The 18,010-nt window shown below is 31.1% G+C and overlaps 1 protein-coding gene across 2 annotated transcripts in view; it reads left to right on the top strand.

Moving 5' to 3' along the window:
• Positions 1-18,010, top strand: part of SEMA5A (semaphorin 5A) — a 548,675-nt gene that overhangs the window by 264,626 nt on the left and 266,039 nt on the right. For both annotated transcript variants that reach the window (XM_051969840.1, XM_051969839.1), the window contains exon 7: positions 779-992. In XM_051969840.1, the coding sequence (XP_051825800.1) occupies positions 779-992 (214 nt within the window). The remainder of the gene's footprint in view (positions 1-778; positions 993-18,010) is intronic.

The raw sequence follows: 18,010 nt of genomic DNA, 5'->3' as shown, positions 1-18,010 counted from the left end.
TGGTAAATATCTGAAGCTAAATTTGAACTCATGAAGATGAGTCTCCCTAACTTCAAGTCTGGTGCTCTATCCACTGTGTCACCTATCTGCCCAAGAAGCACAATGGATTTTTTTGTACTTCCTGATTCAACACGTGCTTAAATATACTATGTGAGGAAGTGGTAATTAAAAGGAAAGAATTAAGAAAAGCAACTGACTCTAGAAAAAATAGTTAAGAAAGTATTGCAGACAATACAATTTGCAGCAATTTCAAGGACTGATTTTTTTTTTTTTTTAGCTATCTCACAGAAGGGAAGATTCCAAAGGGAAAGAAGAGTAGATATATGGTGCTTTAAAAAAAAAAATTGGGAAATTATACCAATGATTTTTAAACTGGCTTATTTTACTTCTTTCTTCCCCACTCCTTCCCCCCAAAGTTCTTTTTATCTTTGAAAATCTGTTATTAAAAATTTATGGCTAGAAAAAACATGGAACTTTATGATCTTGGAAGAATAAAAAATTACTAATAACCAAGAGGGGCATGAACAGATAGATAGTGAGTGAAAGTAGGTTGTATTTATTAGCAATCGTAGTACCAATAAGTATTTATTGGGATAGATATAGCGAATAGGACTGCCATTAAGCGAGAATAACAGGCAACAGAGCAATGTTGGTCATTCTAAGGTACTGGATAGCATCAGGGGAAGGCTTTCAGGTTGTTGGTCTATGAGGTATTAGATCCACTTCAAAGAGGGTCTGCCCTGAGGAATTCTTTCTTTCTCTCCTTTCTCATCTATAGTTGAGTAACCTAACTGAGATACATGATCAGATCAGTGGAATGGCTCGATGTCCTTACAGTCCCCAACATAACTCCACAGCCCTGCTTACCTCTGGTGGGGAGCTGTATGCTGCTACAGCTATGGATTTCCCAGGAAGAGATCCTGCCATTTATAGAAGTCTAGGGATTCTCCCTCCTCTACGCACAGCACAATACAACTCTAAATGGCTAAATGGTAAGCATAAAAATCCTTTTCAATTATATACCTAATTTTCTGTTTCACAATTCCTGAAGAAAAACTCAGTTTTTTTCCTAACAGCTGGAAATACTAAGTAATGATCATTTATTGGTACCACTTGGCATTTTAGTATTAAAATAATAAAGAAAATTACAAGTAAGATTGACCTAAAACCATTGAGAGACTAAGTAATAGAGTTAAACTGGTTTGGGTCATCTTTAAATAATTGTACAAACAGCTCCCTACACTGCAGTTTTAAGTAGTTGTCTTATTTAACAATGGCTCCTTTTTACATCTTTATTAATGATCTGGGAAAGAGTAACCAACCTTTTAATGAGATTTGCAGACATTGCTACATTTGAGGGGAAGAGGGAAAGTGATGTTTATAAATCCCAGAGGCGAAGGGGAAATAATAGATATGATTCTAGAGCGGTCAGAAAAATGAGGAGGAAATGGAATGGTTATCGAGAATCTGCTTGGAAAATTTCATACTATTAAATCTTGGGAGAAATAGTCCAGGGGATGGGAAACATTACCTTTTTCTATAAGTTTTCTGAGCCTGAATCTGAAATATTACATTCATTTTAAGCCACTTCAGCACCAGAATTCTAAAGATAAATCAGAGGCCATTTACAGAGAAACAACCAAAAAATGATTAAAGAGCTAGAGAAATTATCTTAGGAGGTAGAATTGTAAGAGTTAAATATCTGTAGCTTAGTTAAGCAGCAATTAACAGAAGTATTCACATGCCAAGGAGACAAAGGCACTATTTTTGTGAAAGGGAACATAAAGAGTGGGTTGCTATTGTCATCAGGAGAAGGAAATTTTTTTCTTCAGCTCCTTGTAATTTTGGCTATCCTTTGTAAGAGGATAGGAACAAAGGTTCCTTTGTCATATGTGGTATATGTATGTATGTGTGTGTTAGTATACATACATATCATATCTTTGTATACGTCTTTATCTATCCAGATAGATAAATACTGATATATAAATATATATATATATATATATATATATATATATATGTATATGTATATATGTACATGTATACATATAGAAACAGACTTTTCTGGAAATTAAAACAAAGTCATTGTTTCTGAATGAGGAAGAGGATTTTTATGAGCCCTGTCCCTATTACTGGAGAGAAGATGACCCAGTAACTCTAGATTGATGACTTAGGAATCTATATCCTTCATGCAATTCATATAATTTTCAACTAAACTGAATTACAAATTTTGAAAATCATGGTGCTTAATGACTATTAATAGAGAGACCTGAAACTGTGATTATGAGATCTGTTAATCTAATCAGAGTCAAGGGGGTTAAAAGTCATTTATACCCTCCATTTTAATGAGATATACAATGAACACAAGTTTATTGAATTAATTTTAAATAAAAAAAGTACAGAAATGCATGTATATGTATATTGTCACATTTATCTATATATAAATATGTATGTGTATATATATATATATATATATATATATATATATATATTTCACTCAGGATTACTGCTTTGTTGTTACATAAACTAATTTAATAAAAAACTGTAGTTTTCTTTTAAAAGTCTCCCTTGTGGAAGAGAAAATGCTCTCATTATTAAGTCCCCATTAAGTTGAATTGTTCTGTATTACATCCAAAGGGCAAAATGAAATGTTCCCCTAAACAGAAATGTTTAACTAGATTATCTCCATTAACACCGAATCTGTTAACTGGTTTCAACTGTACCCATAAATGCTCTATTGATGTTCACATTTTGGGCCTGAAGCTTTCATTTACTTAAGTCTATATTTTTCCTTTTATTTTTCCTGTACAAGGAAAAGTTTTAGTTTAGAAACAGAGCCAGAAGTGCTTGTAATTAGAGCTTTCTAAAATCGAGTCAAATAAAAGGGTAAATGCAGCATTTACCTCCTTTTCACTTACTCTCCATCCCTCACTCTAGCTGTGAGACCCTTGAGAGTATTATGGAAAAGTCATTTGAATTAAGCCATTAGTTGCAGTGCCCATTTGTTTACAACACTTGGTTTACAGCCACCTGACAGCAAATTAGGTTATCAAGAACTGTCACTCCAGGGATGGGAAATCTTTTCTGTTGAAGATGGATACACAGTGAGGGAAGAAAACAATCTTCTTTTCTAAATGATTAAATATAATATACTGTATACTACTAATGATAATTTATATTTTATCCATAGAATGGGAAAGTATTTATTAATTTCTTACTTGTGTGCCAACTATTTTCTAACTTCCAGAATACAAATAGAAAATGAAAGCACCCTCTGATCTCAAAGGACTCATTCTAATTGGGAGAGAGAACACCTAAAGGAGAGTTCATGTTTATATTCAAATAATGGCAGTGGGAAAGGCCTAGTTGTGATTAGGCAGATGACAAAGGCCTAGATGATTTTAAAGAGTATTGGTAGGACATATTGTTTCATACTCCTGGTATTGGGTTAGAGTGGAATAGCATAATGGGATATTTCCAGTAGAGTATGTGGATATCAGCTTCTATCAAGCAATGGACATTCTCTACCTGATGCCTCTTGGGCCATGAGGAGTGTTTGGGGGAAAGGCTACCTATGGCTTTCCTCAGAAATAGTAGATATTATTGTTCTATCTTGCTCATTGGTGAGACAGGGACTGAGAAGGGAAAGGTCAATTTTTTCTCTCTGCACCAAGAAGTATTCTTTAAACCACAGTACAGGCTCAGTAGTCTTTATCCTTTCCTTAGCAATCATTTCCAAATTGTTCTGCTGTTCTATTCCACATTTACTGAGATTTGAGATTCTGTTTCTTGCTTCCGATTTGGAAGCATTTTTGGAAGAATACATATTTGGAAGAATACATTTTCCACCTGGCCCTTCATTTAATTTTGAATTCTTAAAACTAGTCCTCGAAAAAAAAAGTTAACGCAGATTTGAATTTTTGCTTCCATCTCTGGCAACAGCTTCAACTTCTATACTCGATGTCCATCTTTGCTTTCATGCTCTTGCTCAGATTGTTCCACTGAACACTTACTCTAGCTTATCTATATGGGACCTAAATCTTGCTATTTCCACTGGGTAGTCCTGGAACCTTGAACTCTGAATTTTGATTTATCAAATGTTCCAAATGATACTCTTGTTCCCTTGTCTCCCTTGTCATGACATTTTCCCTTAGTATCACAATGCCTGTGATAGCAAGGTTCATTGATACTATCTTCTCAAATCCTCTGGTGTACTGCTATTCATGTTACAGAGCTTATTCAAGCTTATCAACATTAATATCTAACTAATGATATTTGTAGTCTTTGAACATTTAAAAAATTTGAACATCTGAAAATTTAAACATTATAGGTATTTCTTTAAAAAAAAAAAGAAGGCTTATGAATAAGGGAAATCATGGGAAGATCTTTAATCGATCTAATAGATGGGCTAAATAGAAGCGAGAGCAGAATTTGTATTTTATAAATTCAAGCAAATAAGAGGTCACGGAAAGAACCCAGAAGGATTATGGAGACACACAGCCCATGAAGGAATGATTAGTATATACTAATAGTGAAAAGTGCAGAATGAAGATATGTATTAGAAAGGAGGTTTACTAGATATCAATGCTGTTAAAATTAGAGAATAGCTGGTAGGAGAAGGAAAAAGAAAATTTGCTGTCTTCCTAAATGATCTGAAAAAGGAAAGAGTAAAATGACATAGGTATAGAGAGAAGAATCAGCGAGAGTAAACAATATAAATGAGAATAATAACACAATTCAAGAATTATTGTTGAATAAGATAAAGGAAGAGATTTGGGATCTGTGGGGAAAGACAGGAATGAAGTAAACTTAAGCAAAACAAATAATAGATCTTTGATTATGATTTAGGATATAAAGAAACATATCTTTACAGAAAGATGGGACTGTATGATTTCAGTAAAATAGTTTCTACATACTCAGAAGAGATCACTTAATCAATTGTTTCCTAACTTTTTTTTTTTCTTTCTTTTTATTTTTTAAAGGTAGAGTTCAATTCTGGAGCCAGGATATGAGGTTTTGCATGCAGAAATGAGAATCATATAAAAAATCATTTAGAAAACAGAGTTTTGCAATAAAATAAACATTACAGAACTCATCACCCAGGTGGCAGTTGCTTGTACACATTTTAAATAGGATACTATTCTCTGAATTTGGCTTTATCTGGTTTTACCACCTCCTCTTGCCTATCTTGGAAAGAAAATTGTCTCAGCAAAAGGTAGTCTGGAAAAAAAAAAAGAGTAACTAGCATTAAAAAGAATGATCAATTAAATTCTTCTGCCCACTTTTTTTTTTACTAAAAATTTTCCAATATTTTTAAACAACATATGGCTGGATTTTCATAACAGCAATAATCCTTCTTTGAAAGTTTTCATATAGCTAATAATATCCTCACACATAGTCTGCACATATTTTCAGGTTTGCATTGTCCAGTCAAGGAAACATATCCAAAGACTAAAATTCACGTTTATAAAGCCTACTCCCCATTTTTTAATCTCATGCAAAGAGGAACATATAAGAGGTTCACCATCATCTCTGAGATGCTATAATAATAGATAGCATATGGTAGTGTTTGTCTGTTTAATAATCTTTTGTCTGGAATAGGTTGAATTTCTGATTTTTTTTCTCTTAAAAACAGTTACAAAACAAAAGGACTTGATGGTAGTTTTTATGGCAATTTAGATTTGTAACAAAACTTACAGAAAACATTTTACAGCTTTGCCATCGTCAATCACAGATGCTCATTTGAAACTGAAGCTGTCACATTATGTGTGAGTTTTGGCAAAGTTAAAAATCCTGGAGCTGTTACTCAGAAATCCTAAATCATTATTTAAACTCCTTCTGTCAATAAAAATCTTAGAAGAATGAGAATGATTGTAGCAAAATGAATCAGCTGTGTTTTGGATTTCAAGGTTCAGAAATGGAATTTGGTAAATGCAGAGTAGAGAACCTTCCTTACTTTCAATATATAATAGTTCCCTATACAGAGGCAAATTTTTCCTTTTTTATTTAATGAACTCTGACAAAACTGGGAGGTTTTAGATACATATTAGATGAAATATTAATAATCAGATAAAATATTTGCATTTTAAATGAGCAACAAAATTCATAGATGAGGCACAGATGTAGAATAAAAATGTTTAATGTTCTGTAATATAGCATATTCTTTTGGCAATGCCATATGACTGTGAACCTTGAAATAATGACCTCAGGAAAATCATAGTTGCAAATTATTCAAGGACAAGGGGAAAGATGCATTGTGGTTATAAGATATTACAGTTAATACTAATTGACATGTATATGGCACTTTAATGATTGAAAATTATTTAAATATATTATATTCCAAAAGCTTTATGAGAAAAGTAATGCAAGTGTTCTTAATGGGTTTTTTTGGCAGATGAACTAATCTCTATACTATACAATCTATATTGAAAGGTCAAATGCCTAACTTATGATCACATACCAGCAAGTATTGGATGTAGGATTCAAAGTACTGAATCCAAGGCCAGCATATTCCCTATAATACTGGCCTACCATGATTCTTCTTGGCACACCAAGAATGACTTTTGTATAATTGATAATATAAAAGAGGAATCCAAGGATATGTTTGAAAAAGAATGAAAACTGGCAACATAGCAAGAGTGAGCATTAAAATTAAGCAAGCTGTGTTTTACACTGAAACTGGTAAGATACTGAAAGAACCAAATGGAGGTATTACATGTTAGCAGACATGTTTTGGAGGATTCATAGACATGAAAAAAAAATCTACTAGTGTGTGAGGACATAGATAGTATAAACTAATTGCATGCCAATTAGATCATTCAGAATATTGAAGGAAAGATTCTGTCTAGACCAAATGCTATTCTAAACTAATTTAAGTTCAAATAAGCCATCAGTCTTCTTTTCATAATTTTTTTCTTTATTTTTAAATGTATTTAAGGGATACCATAATTCAATGGCAGTGAATCAAATGCCATAGGAATAGGAGATTCACATTTTTTTTAAATGATTCATTTCTGATTGCTAAGCTCTGTTTCTTTTTTTTTAAGTAACCAATTATATAGTTAAGGCAATAAATGAAGTTCCAGATCACTAGAACATTTCTTAATTTCAGTTACAGAAAGATTGTCATAAAATTTTTTGCTGGGTGATGTATAGAATATCAGCAACAACACAGAAATCATAGTCTTCTTGCTTTGATAAATAAATACAATGCAAATATGTTAACCTTTTGGGTACTCAACAAACAAGTTGAAGCTCACTGCAATTAATCAGGGAGATAGGGTAGTCATTCAGAAATCATTCACAAATAGTAACATTACAGACCTCAGTAATACACCAAGTAGGCCTTGGTTTTTTAATTAAGGAAACCAACAATCTTTCACTAATGTTCTCCACAATGTTGTGTTAGGGAACTCTGAAGTTATACCTTTGATTTTGAGATGTAACTAAAAAAGGATTCACTCTAATTATGATAGCAAACATTTATGTAGACTTTATGGTTTGTAAAACACTGTATTCAGTATCTCACTTTATTTTCATAACAACCTGGTAAGCAGATGGCATTATTATCTCTATTTAGAGATGAAGAAACTTTAGCTGAGAAAGGTTACATATCATGAGTTAAATATGCAGGTCACATATTCCCAAGATAAAGAGCAATCTAGGTTACAAAAATCCAGCAGTGTTCGGATCTAGGAGTATTAGTACTCTGGATGAAGCATAAAGCTATATAATCAGTGTAACTCATAAAACGCTTCTCTTTATGACAGATGTAATTGTTTTTTCTTGAATCAGGAAGTGACTGAAGTGTGATTCACACTCAGTTCTTCCTAATTCCATGTTCAGCAACCTGCTATATCACCCAGCTAATTATTTATCTCTTGCTCACTATTATTGGCTTAGGACTGTCAATATATTTAAAAATATTTTCCTTTCCATTAAAGAACTGTTTAATTTATCTGTTAACACATTTTTGATGGTTTTTTTTTTAAACATACCACCAGTTTATCTTTCCTGTATCCTAGGAAATCATCCCTTATGATATGGATTGAAAAAATATAATAAAGTATTTCAATTAAACTAAGTCACACATTTACTATAGATTGATTGTGACATAATAAATCAATCAGCTAACATTTATTAAGCAATTACTACTTATCAAGCACTATGCTAATACTGTTGCCCCATCAAAAAAAAGTGAAACAGGTCTACCCTTTAAGGAGTTTATATTCTAATGGGTATGACAATATCAAAATGGCAGATGGGGCAGAGAGATTATTAAAAATTCCCCTCCATTTCCAAAAAGTCATGGAGTATGAGAGAAGGTTCAAACAATGCTAGAAAGGATGGTCATATATATTATACACATAATATATATGACTATGTTAATGTATATAAATATATATACATTCATCTTCTATATTTATATCCATATATGAATATTTATACAACTTTAACTTTTTTTACCTTTTTTTTTTTGCCAAGATCAAGCACAGTGATTTTAATTACAAATTCATGTGTGTGATGTTTGTGTATATATTTGTATATACATATATATACATATATGCATATATATTTAAAATATTTAAAGGTTATGAATTGAAACTAAATACATTTCCTGAGGCTGTTAAGATAGACTTATTACTGTTGTTAATTATTAAAGATAATTTTACTTGAAAAAAAATCCCATATGTGCCTGACTCAAGAAAAGACAATTACATCTATCATGAAAAGAAGTGTTTTGTGAGTTACACTGATTATATAACTTTGTGCTTCATCCAGAGTACTAATACTCCTAGATCCGAACACTGCTGGATTTTTATAACCTAGATTGCCCTTTATCTTGGGAACAGTAAGAAACTTGTTTTGAAGAGTCCCCACAACTAATTCAATGCACTACAGGCATAAATAATGTGTACAAGGTTCAGCTTCACACTACAAAATTCTTACTAAAATGAAATTAATAAATTGGAGGGGTAGTATTGAGAAATGAAGTCAGCAAATAGATTCAGATGTGTAACGGAGGAAGAATGCTCAAATTTGCAAACATAGCCTTAGAAGATGAAGGTTTCATAGTGAATAGCAAGCTATATTTTAAGCATCAAACATGATGGCAGGATATATAAATGTATTTATACGCAGAGAACAATGGTGAGGTTAACAGTATCATCCTTAGCAAAAATTTTGTTTGGAGTGTTGACTAGGTAGAGGGCATAGTGTTAAGAGCTGGAGATTAACAGAGAAATAAAATATAGTCTTTGTTCTCAAAAAGCTTGAAACATAATATATGTATATTTAAAGAAATATGTGTTAAATACCAAGTAAAACTGTCTCTCTCCTTATATTGTGAGCTTTGTTCCAATTAAAACCCCCTGAGATACACTTGTGTAGGTATATCTCCGTAAAGATCAAGGGGTGTTCTTTGCTTTTCTTTTTTTCCCCAGTGCTTAGTAGTGACTGGAAAAAGTTGCAAGTTAAAAATACTTATTGATTTGACTGAAATTTTCATGAAAATAAAATAATTGAAAATTGAGGTATAGTTTTCCATCAGTTTATTTTAATTCCTTATCTGTTATTGAGGACCTTCTTTTCTGAGTATTATTTATCAATTTTCCTTTTTCCTCTCCATGTTCAAATAGCTATTATGAATGGATAATGTTAGCTGTAAGTGTAACTATTTACCTGAATATGATAAAACATTATTTTTCTGTTTGCCTCTTTTGCTATTTGAAGTTTTATGTATAGTTATAATATTCCAAAATTCACTTATTTTATGCCTGTAGAGGAATATGAAAAATGTTGAAGGAGTTTAAAGGAGAGTTACAAAAATTTATAGAAAATTTAAAAAAATGAGATTATGTAGTCTAATGAAGCAAAAGCTAGGAAGACTTTTAAAAATTATTTAAAAATTCTTATTTTTTATTTTACTCAGCCATTTTTATCATCTCCCTTTTCAGTCCTACTCTTCAACCCTTAAAGAGAACATGAGAAAAATAAAACCAAATTTGCAAACATATACAGTCAGTCAAAACTCATTTCCCTATTATATATGATCTCTAAAATTTTGTCCTCTTCTGTAGTCTGAAAGCACTTCTTTATCAGGTGATGGATAGCATATTTGATCATTTGCCCTCTGGAATGGTGGTTGTTCATGATCACAAAAGAATAGTCCAATAGTATTTCATCACATTTATATTCTATAACTTGAATTTCCCAATTTATGTATACACTTATAAGACCATTCTCTGTTGACTCAAAAAGAGCTATAAATATTTTTGTACACCAGTAGTTTATTTTGCCAGTACTAATCCCTTCCCTAATCTATCATCTCTCTAATTTCTCTTTCTCTTTCTCTTCTATTTCCTTGCTGAATGAAATTTATTTCTGTAATTAATTGTATATATGTGTATTTTTGTATGTATAGTCTTTTCTCTTTTAAGCAATGCAAATAAGAATAACATTAAGCCAATTATCCCTATTCCATTATTGTTATTTGTATAAATGTCTGCTTGTGCACTTTGATTATGTGAGATAATTTTCCCTTATTTTCCTTTCCCTTCCCCTCTCTAGCTCCCAGGATATTTTCTTTCTGTTCTTTTTCTTTTCTTTTAAAAAAGATTATACAGAGATAAATATCTAAGACTTTATATAATTGTTCTCCTATGAATCTTAATGATGATGTTCTTAGGGGACATATACTTGGGCACTTTATTTTTATTTAGTGCTTTATGCTTGCTTATTTGTGTTTATCTTTTTTATAATTCTCTTTATGTCTCTGTCTGAACTTCACTTTTTCTATAGCTCTGGTATTTTTATCAGGAATATTTAGAAGTCCTCTCTTTCATTAAAAGTCCATTGTCCCCCTCTGCATTATTATATTCATTTTTTCTAGGTAAGTCTAAGTTAAATTATTCTTGTTTGTAAGCCCATGTCCTTTGCCTTCTGTGATATCACATTTTAAATTTTTCATTCCTTTAGTATGGTGTGCTAAATTCAGTGTTACCTTGACAGCCTCCTTAGTATTTCATTTCTTTCTCACTGTTTGCAGTATTTCTTCTTTGACTTGTAAGCTATTAATTTTAGCTATGTATTTTCACTTTGTATTTTCTTTAAGGGGTAACTGATGTATTCTTTCTATCTTTATTTTGTCCTCTCATTCTAAGAGCTATAGAAAATGTTCTGTTAGAATTTCTTGGAAAAGTGTCTCAATTCTTTTTTTTTTTTTTTTACATTCAGGTCTTCAATGATTATTTTCTCCTAAATTTATTATACAATCATTTATTTCTGTTGTGAGATACTTTATATTTTCATCAATTTTTAAACCTTTAAATAAATAATCAGGATACAAATACAAACAGAAAGATAGCTGCTGCCCTCAAGGAGATTACATTCTAATAGAAGACAAGAAATATAGAAAACTGAAAAGGAGGAAAAAAAATGCCCCATGAAGGAGCATAATTATAAGAGAATTTTTAAAATCTATCTTTTAAGGTATTTTGGAAATAAAATGTGGTTTTTATCCTGTCTGTGATGTGCCTGAATTTTAGAAATAGATGATTTATGGTTATATTTTCCCTTTATATGAGCAGTAAATACTTGCTAATCATTTTTTTTCCTTCAGCTTTTAGGCTAATGAAGTGGAAGAAACAATGGAATAGCATTGCATAATAAGAAAATAATAATTGTGTAATAATAAAATAAATATCCTTATGTAAGAAAATCTGTCACTGGAAGGGGAACATGTTAGAGATCATTTGAGTAAGAAAGTGATATAAAAATAATATTGTCTCTGGGGAAAGCATAACAAGGGGGAAAAAAAAGAAAAGAAAATCTCTTTTGTTTTCCTCAGTTTTCCTCATCAGCATTCAAACATTCTCAAATTTTGCTCTTCTGAATCTATTTTTATCAATTGTTTTTTTTTTTTTTTTTACTTTGCTCATGTAGCTCATCCTACTCTTGTTTTTTTTTTTTTTTTTTTTATAATTACTATAGCTTTTTATTGACAGAACATATGCATGGGTAATTTTCAACATTGTCCCTTGCAATCACTTCTGCTCCAACTTTTCCCTTCCTTCCCTCCATCCCTTCCTTAGATGGCAGGCAGTCTCATACATGTTAAACATGTTAAAGTATATCTAAAATACAATATACGTGTACATATTTATATGGTTCTCTTACACAAGAAAAATCGGATTTAGAAAAGTAAAAATAACCTGGGAAGAAAAACAAAAATGCACGCAGTCCACATTAATTTCCCAATGTTCTTTCTCTGGGTGTAGCTGGTTCTTTTCATCACTGGTTCATTGGATCTGAATTGGATCCTCTCATTGCCAGATAGCCACTTCCATCAGAGCTGATCCTAATATAATATTGTTGTGAACAATTGGTTTTTAATTGCAACCACATCTATCCCCATAAACAAGTTCTCTTCTGGATTCTAGCATTTATTTCTCTTTGTGTCTTCACATTTTCATTCTTGACAGTGTAGGTAATTTTCCATGCCCAATTTTAATGCTTTGAATACAATTTATACTTTCTGAGAATTCTGTTCTCCTTAAATCTGGGAGAGACCAGACTCAAAAAGCATGTTAGGCTACATATATCAGCTACCTTATCTGTCACAAAATCTAGGATGGTTTTGTCATTTCAGAATTATAGTTCACTCTATTGAGTTTTCTATCAGTGAATCAATCAAGTTTCTACCTTTAAAATCAGCATGAAAAGAAAACAATAAATTTGGCATTGTATTTGGTAAGAACAAAGATCCAAAAAAGTGAGATAGAAAAACAAATTTCAAATTTCATTTTCAATTTTTTTTCAAGTATAGGGACTATCATCTCTGGTCCACGTAAAGTAGAATAATGAAGTTATTATTTATGCAATTAACTTGAGGCTTTGAATCATCATGTTACATACATTTGTGTTTATATGGCTGGATAATAGACATTCCTTATCACTTCCAAATGATCATCAAGCCACAGACTCTATTTGTGATCTATTTTAACTCTTCATCTATTGGTTTCTTCTTTCTGTTTTGATGGCCTGGAGTACACTCTGATTAAAGTATCACTTCATTACTCCTATGCTGTCCCCAGTGCTTGACACAAGAGATGTGTGGGTATCTTTATAGGAATTAAACTCCCTGCTTTAAAAATGGACCCCTTAGTTCATCATTTTAAAGAGTTCATAAGATGAATCTTCCTCTAATACTAGAAATTGGAAGCTTCTCAACAACTGACATTCTTGGAGACAATTTCCTTCTGAGTAATATCATAAGAGGAGGCATTCCACTGAAGATAAAGAAATTAAGGAAAAATATAAATAGAAGTTGAAGAAAGTAGATTTAAAGTTAATTCAAAGGAAAAAAGAAACATCCCAAATTGGAAAGGATTGTTTTGTAACATTTTAGAGTTTCCATCACTAAAAACTTCCAGAAGAATTTGGTTATATCTGAAGTCTCTTATTTTCTGAAATTTTTACATAAAAAAATTGATTATTTGATATTTGATTAGCTGCCTGAAGACTTTGTTGTAATAATTTCAATACGTATATTTCAATAAAACTTTCCTCATAAAACTTTTTATTTAGATCTGGGTTTATTTGAATTACTCCAGTTCCATGTTTTGTTTGTTTTTTTTTTTTTTTTTCATTTTACCTTATTGTTATTGTGGTATTTTGAATATTAGTTAAGTTTGTTAACTTTGTTAAGTTTGAGTATTACTTAACTAAACCATCTTTATCTTAAACAGTTGTCTTAAAGTTATTTAAAAATAATCTATCCTTTTCCAAAAATAAAAAGAAAACCAATTGTTTCCACTAAATTTTCAGGAAATATTCTAAAGAGTTTAAAAAATAAAATTGTGGTGTAGAAATTTGAAAGAATTAAATGTCACCACTTAATTTTTTTAACTTATGAACTTGAATCAGTGCTACTAGATGAAATATGAACAGTCATTTTGAATTCATAGATTATGACTTGCTTTTGAGTAATTTTACTTTCAGAATTTTTGTTTGATTTTTATAAAAATACACTGTATTCTCAAAGTTGCTCTTAATTCCCTCTCTGTTTGCTCATGCATGCATAAATATATATAAATAGATATACACATATATCTCTATATAAAACTGAAACAAATGAAAATTAGGATTGAATATATAAAAATTTCCTTTATATGCAACATTTCAGAAGTATATTTTTTCCAATAAAGGGACATATTCTTATATGTCTGCATCATTTGAAGAATATATACTACTTTCATATGCTTTAATATTCTCCACATATAAAACATATTCCATATTAATGAGAATTTATATATATATATGTATATGTAAAATGTATGTGTATATATATGTATACATGCATATTCAGACTCATAAGAAAGGTCATGAAACTGAGGAGTTCTTGTACATTTATATTATATATGTATGCATATATATGTATGTATGTATTGTGTATTTATCTGTACATATTGCCTATATAATATTTATGTAGATGTAAAATATTGATTATATAAAATTAGTATTCATGCTCCAAATCAGATAGGTCTACAGGTATATGTCCATTTCCAGAATAATGTATGCATACATTTATCTCTAAATAACTGTTTTTATACTTGATATCTGTATGCATCCCACAGGCATCAAGACATATAATTAATACCCATTTACATGCATATTCATGAATTATGCATATCCATATAACATTAGTTATATACACTTTTTCTTTTTGTTCATTTTTGGTCATATCCAACTCTTCATATCCCCATTTGGGGTTTTCTTGATAAAAATACAGAAGTACTTTGCCCGTTTCCTTTTCCATCTCATTTTGTAAATGAGGAAATTAAAGGAAATAGGGATAAGTGACTTGCCCAGGGTTAAATAACTAGTAAATGTGTGAGAACATATTTGAATTCAGGAGAAAGGAAAATGCCTGGAACCCTATTTGCTGTGCTATTGGCCTGACACACTAATACATATGCATATGTATAATGCACATATGTGGGTATAAACACACATAGTTGTACATATATGTGTATGTTTGTTCTAGCATTTATATACTATATGCTAGGCACTATGCTAAGCACTGTGCATATGTTATGTTATTTGTCACAACAACCCCTTGAGGTAAATGCTATCATCATTTTATAGATAAAGAAACTAAAGCAAACAAAAGTTAAGGTCACTCAGCTAATAAGTGTCTGAACTTCTCTTTCTGACTCTAAATCCATAGCTCCACCTAGCTACCATGTCTCCCTCTTTATGTATGTATATATCTCTTTCAGTTTGGACATTCCCTTAAATAATTCAAACTAAAAATCCATTCATATCTGTTCATCCTGCTATTATTCATGATCTCTCCTGCTTGCTTCAGGGAGCCTATCCCCAATATATTGGGAATCTTCACTGAGTGATTTTTGTTATCAAAGATTGTCAAATGAGCAGAAAACCTGCCAATAATATTATTCCTTGCAATCTTAACCTAGATAGATAGATATGGATATAGATATGTAATAAATGTATTCATTTTTATTCCCGATTGCTTTTGCTACACTATTATTTCTAATGTTGGGTCCTTATGTCTGAGTTTTCTGGTCTCAACTAAATTACAAGAACCCTTACTGAGTACAAATGTATGTTATCTCCACTTTTCATAATAGCATGAGTTATGCTTGAGGAAAAGTAAACAGTTCAACTATAATTATATTTGACTTTTTTTTTTTACTCTTTTCCAGAAGCAGAACAAATATTCCAGACTTTTCAGATTTTCTTTTTCAGTAATTTTTGATGTGAAAGAAAATCTGTATATATTTAGAGAAGCACAAAGATGTTCTTCTTTAGGATTAATGAGGCCCTTTCCCTCTGGGACTTAGACAATAATCTTTACTCTTTTAGATGAGAAATTTCTCAGGGTCAGGTAGAATGACACTGTGTTCCCTGGGCAATGGTCTTCAGAATTGGAATAGGAAAGTCAAAAATAGAGGAGAATGTTTATTCTAGTAGAGATAAAGGGCCAGGGAAATTAGGAATTTTGCTGCTTTTGACATCTTGTCTAATAAAAGCAGTCTTGAAACTAAAAGAAAAAAAAAGCAATTAATTGAATGGTTTTGAGAGGAAGAAGTACATGGTTTTTGAGATCATTAAAGACAGACTATAGGGAAATTTACACTTACCATACATTTAAGATAATATCTAGCAACTAATAATATGCATCTTAGTTTATATTTGTATAGTGCTTTAAAACAAAAAAAAATTCATGCATCATCTCAAGAGATTTGTAGGTGTTATTATAAGCATTATGATTCTAACTAAAAAAAAAAAGTTGGAGCTTTGAGGTTATAATTTTAAGAATTTCCTGATTCAAAGATTTTTAGCAATTCAGTTCTTAGAGGGATGCCTTCTTCATGCATATCTTAAAGTCAATAAAAGTCAAAGGTATTAGAGGATTCCATGTTTTCTTGATTGAGGATATCTCCTTAGCTACCTCCTAATTCCATTGTATAGATGAGTCAAAAGTTAGAAAGACTACCTCTTCTCTGAGGTGATGACTATCAAGATCTGGGTCTTCAATTCTTCAGACTCTGTGTTCACTATAAGCTTCTTATTGGTAAGATAGTGACAATATGTAATATGTGGACATTTGAAGTTTAATTAGTATCAAAAAGTAAAATCCTTTTCTAAGAGATCTTTTGTTGAATGGCCCTGAAGAAAAGTAAGGGGAGAAGAGGATCATTGTGTCATAGATCTAGAAGTGGAAGCTTATATGACATCACCTAGATTATATCCTTTTGTTTTATAGATAAAAGAAACTAAGACCCAGTGAAAAGTGACTTGCCAAGGATAAAAAAAAGCAGTAACTATCAGAGTTAGAATTTGAGTCCAAGCTCTTTAATTCTAGAGCCAGTAAAGGTTCCATTATACCAATTAGTCCCTTTGATCATGATAATATAACTTACCAATATTACTGTAGCATTTAGAAAGGAATAAGAAAAGGCTCTGTACAAAAGATTCTATCTCAATATATTCAGTCAATTAGAGTATAGGGAGATCAGATCCTATAACAGTCAATTTTGGGACTGGAAAATTTGCTTACCCTTTTTTCAGCTTAGTATTCTTATTTATAAAGTGAGGAATTTGCATTAAAAAACCTTTTCGTCCACTTTTCAAAGAAAAAATTGTGAACCAGCATTACATTTACATGCATTCCATTTATTTAAATTAAATTAACAAAAAAAGTTAATATAAATATGTTTCAAATCCTTTAATAGATTTAAACCCTTATGCCTGATACTTTGGCATTTTTATTTGAGTTTATATTTGGAAATGTTTCTTATATCTTCTGGCTGAAATGCATCAAACCTTGTGATGTCACCTACCCTTATATTCAAAACTGAAATTTACGTTGTGTTTTTAACTTATTGATTGTTTATTTGGAACTCCTTTATTGGGCAAAGAATAATATAAAAGCTACAATTGCAATAGCTAAATTATTTTTTGTTAATAGTCTAAAATTTTATTATATTCTTATTTCTCTCTACTCCATTTTTGGTACTTTTTCACTGATGAAATAGAAAGAAGTAGCATAGGACTATCGGCTATTTTATATTTTTGTTAGTTGCATAGATTGTCATGGTTAAAGATTTCATCACATTACAAGAATTCTCGGATAGGTTAAGATGACAAGAAAAAACATTGATAAATGTTGAAGGGGATGTGGGAAAATTGGGACACTAATACATAGTTGGTAGAGTTGTGAATTAATCCAACCGTTCTGGAGAGCAATTTGGAACTGTGCCCAAAGGGCAATCAAATTGTGCATATCTTTTGATCCATCAGTGTCTGTCTCCCAAAGAGATCATAAAAAAAAGGAAAAGGATCCAAATGTGCAAAAATGTTCATAGCAGCCCTTTTTGTAGTGGCAAGGAACTGGAAATTGAGTGGCTTCCCATTTGTTGAAGAATGACTGAATACGTTATGGTATATAAATTAATGAAATATCATTGCTCTATAAGAA

The sequence above is a fragment of the Antechinus flavipes genome, chromosome 1, assembly GCF_016432865.1.
Source record: "Antechinus flavipes isolate AdamAnt ecotype Samford, QLD, Australia chromosome 1, AdamAnt_v2, whole genome shotgun sequence".
Classification (NCBI taxonomy): Eukaryota; Metazoa; Chordata; class Mammalia; order Dasyuromorphia; family Dasyuridae; genus Antechinus; species Antechinus flavipes.
The sequence above is the reverse complement of the archived record's forward strand: the minus strand, read 5'-3'. Positions and strand labels throughout refer to the sequence as shown.